At 63.0% G+C, this 817-nt stretch overlaps 1 protein-coding gene across 1 annotated transcript in view; it reads right to left on the bottom strand.

The window, feature by feature from the left end:
- The window catches only part of PACSIN1 (protein kinase C and casein kinase substrate in neurons 1), a 3,900-nt gene extending 3,122 nt beyond the window's left edge, over positions 1-778 (bottom strand). Inside the window, exons 1-3 of the mRNA XM_010144238.1 lie at positions 716-778; positions 223-379; positions 2-93 (exon numbers count right to left, since the gene is read on the bottom strand). Coding sequence (XP_010142540.1) covers positions 2-93; positions 223-379; positions 716-778 — 312 coding nt within the window. The remainder of the gene's footprint in view (position 1; positions 94-222; positions 380-715) is intronic.
- Positions 779-817: the final 39 nt, after the last annotated feature.

The following is an 817-nucleotide window of genomic DNA, read 5'->3' as shown; positions in this document are numbered from 1 at the left end:
GGCTGTGCTTCGCCTCCTGGGGCAGCTCGCTCACCTTATCCGCCTCCGTCATGATGGCACTCCATGCCTTCTCCAGGCTGCCGTACTGGGGACCTGGGGGACAGAGGGGACAGCTGAGTGCCACTCCACAACCCTTAACCCCTCTCCCAGGTGAAGATGGGGTGGTGCACAGGGACCCATGGGGCCCAGCTGTCCTGGGAGGTCCTAGGGAAGCCATGGTACCTTTCTCGATGAGCTGCCTCCACCGCTTGGACCAGTCGGTGAGCTGCTGGGCGTAGGACTTCTCGATCTTGGCCCGCTCGTGCACGCAGTTCATGAGGTCATTGCAGAGCCGGTGCCCATCATCGATCCGCTTCACTGTGCGCTTGTAGTTCCCCACCTGGGAGGGGAACAGCGATGGGGATGGTGACAGGCAGGTGTGGCAGCTGTGGCTGGGCTGTCCAGCTCTGCCCCAGCTGTCCTAGGACAGGGGGAGCACTGGGCACTTTGGGGGTGCAGGGATGGGGTTGCTCAAACCCAAGTCCTTTTGGTCCCCTCCATTGCTCTGCGGTGGTTGAGACCTCCAGCAGAACTGGCTGGAAGACCCAAGCCACCGCATCTGGGATGCCCGTGTATGGGAGGGGAGGGCAGTACTGTACCCCCAGCTCAAGGGACACCCTGGGATGCAGCAAAGGTGGCAGGGGATCCACAAGAGGAGAGGGTGGCCAGGACTCACCTCCCAGAAGCTGTCGGTGGTTTCCTCTGCAGCCGCTGCCGACTCGTCGTAGGAACCCGACATGGCCCCCCGGGAATACTTGGGCGGCAATGCGGGCGCTGG

The sequence above is a fragment of the Buceros rhinoceros genome, unplaced genomic scaffold (assembly GCF_000710305.1).
Source record: "Buceros rhinoceros silvestris isolate BGI_N320 unplaced genomic scaffold, ASM71030v1 scaffold33109, whole genome shotgun sequence".
Taxonomy (NCBI): domain Eukaryota; kingdom Metazoa; phylum Chordata; class Aves; order Bucerotiformes; family Bucerotidae; genus Buceros; species Buceros rhinoceros.
This window is presented reverse-complemented; position numbering and strand designations above follow the sequence as displayed.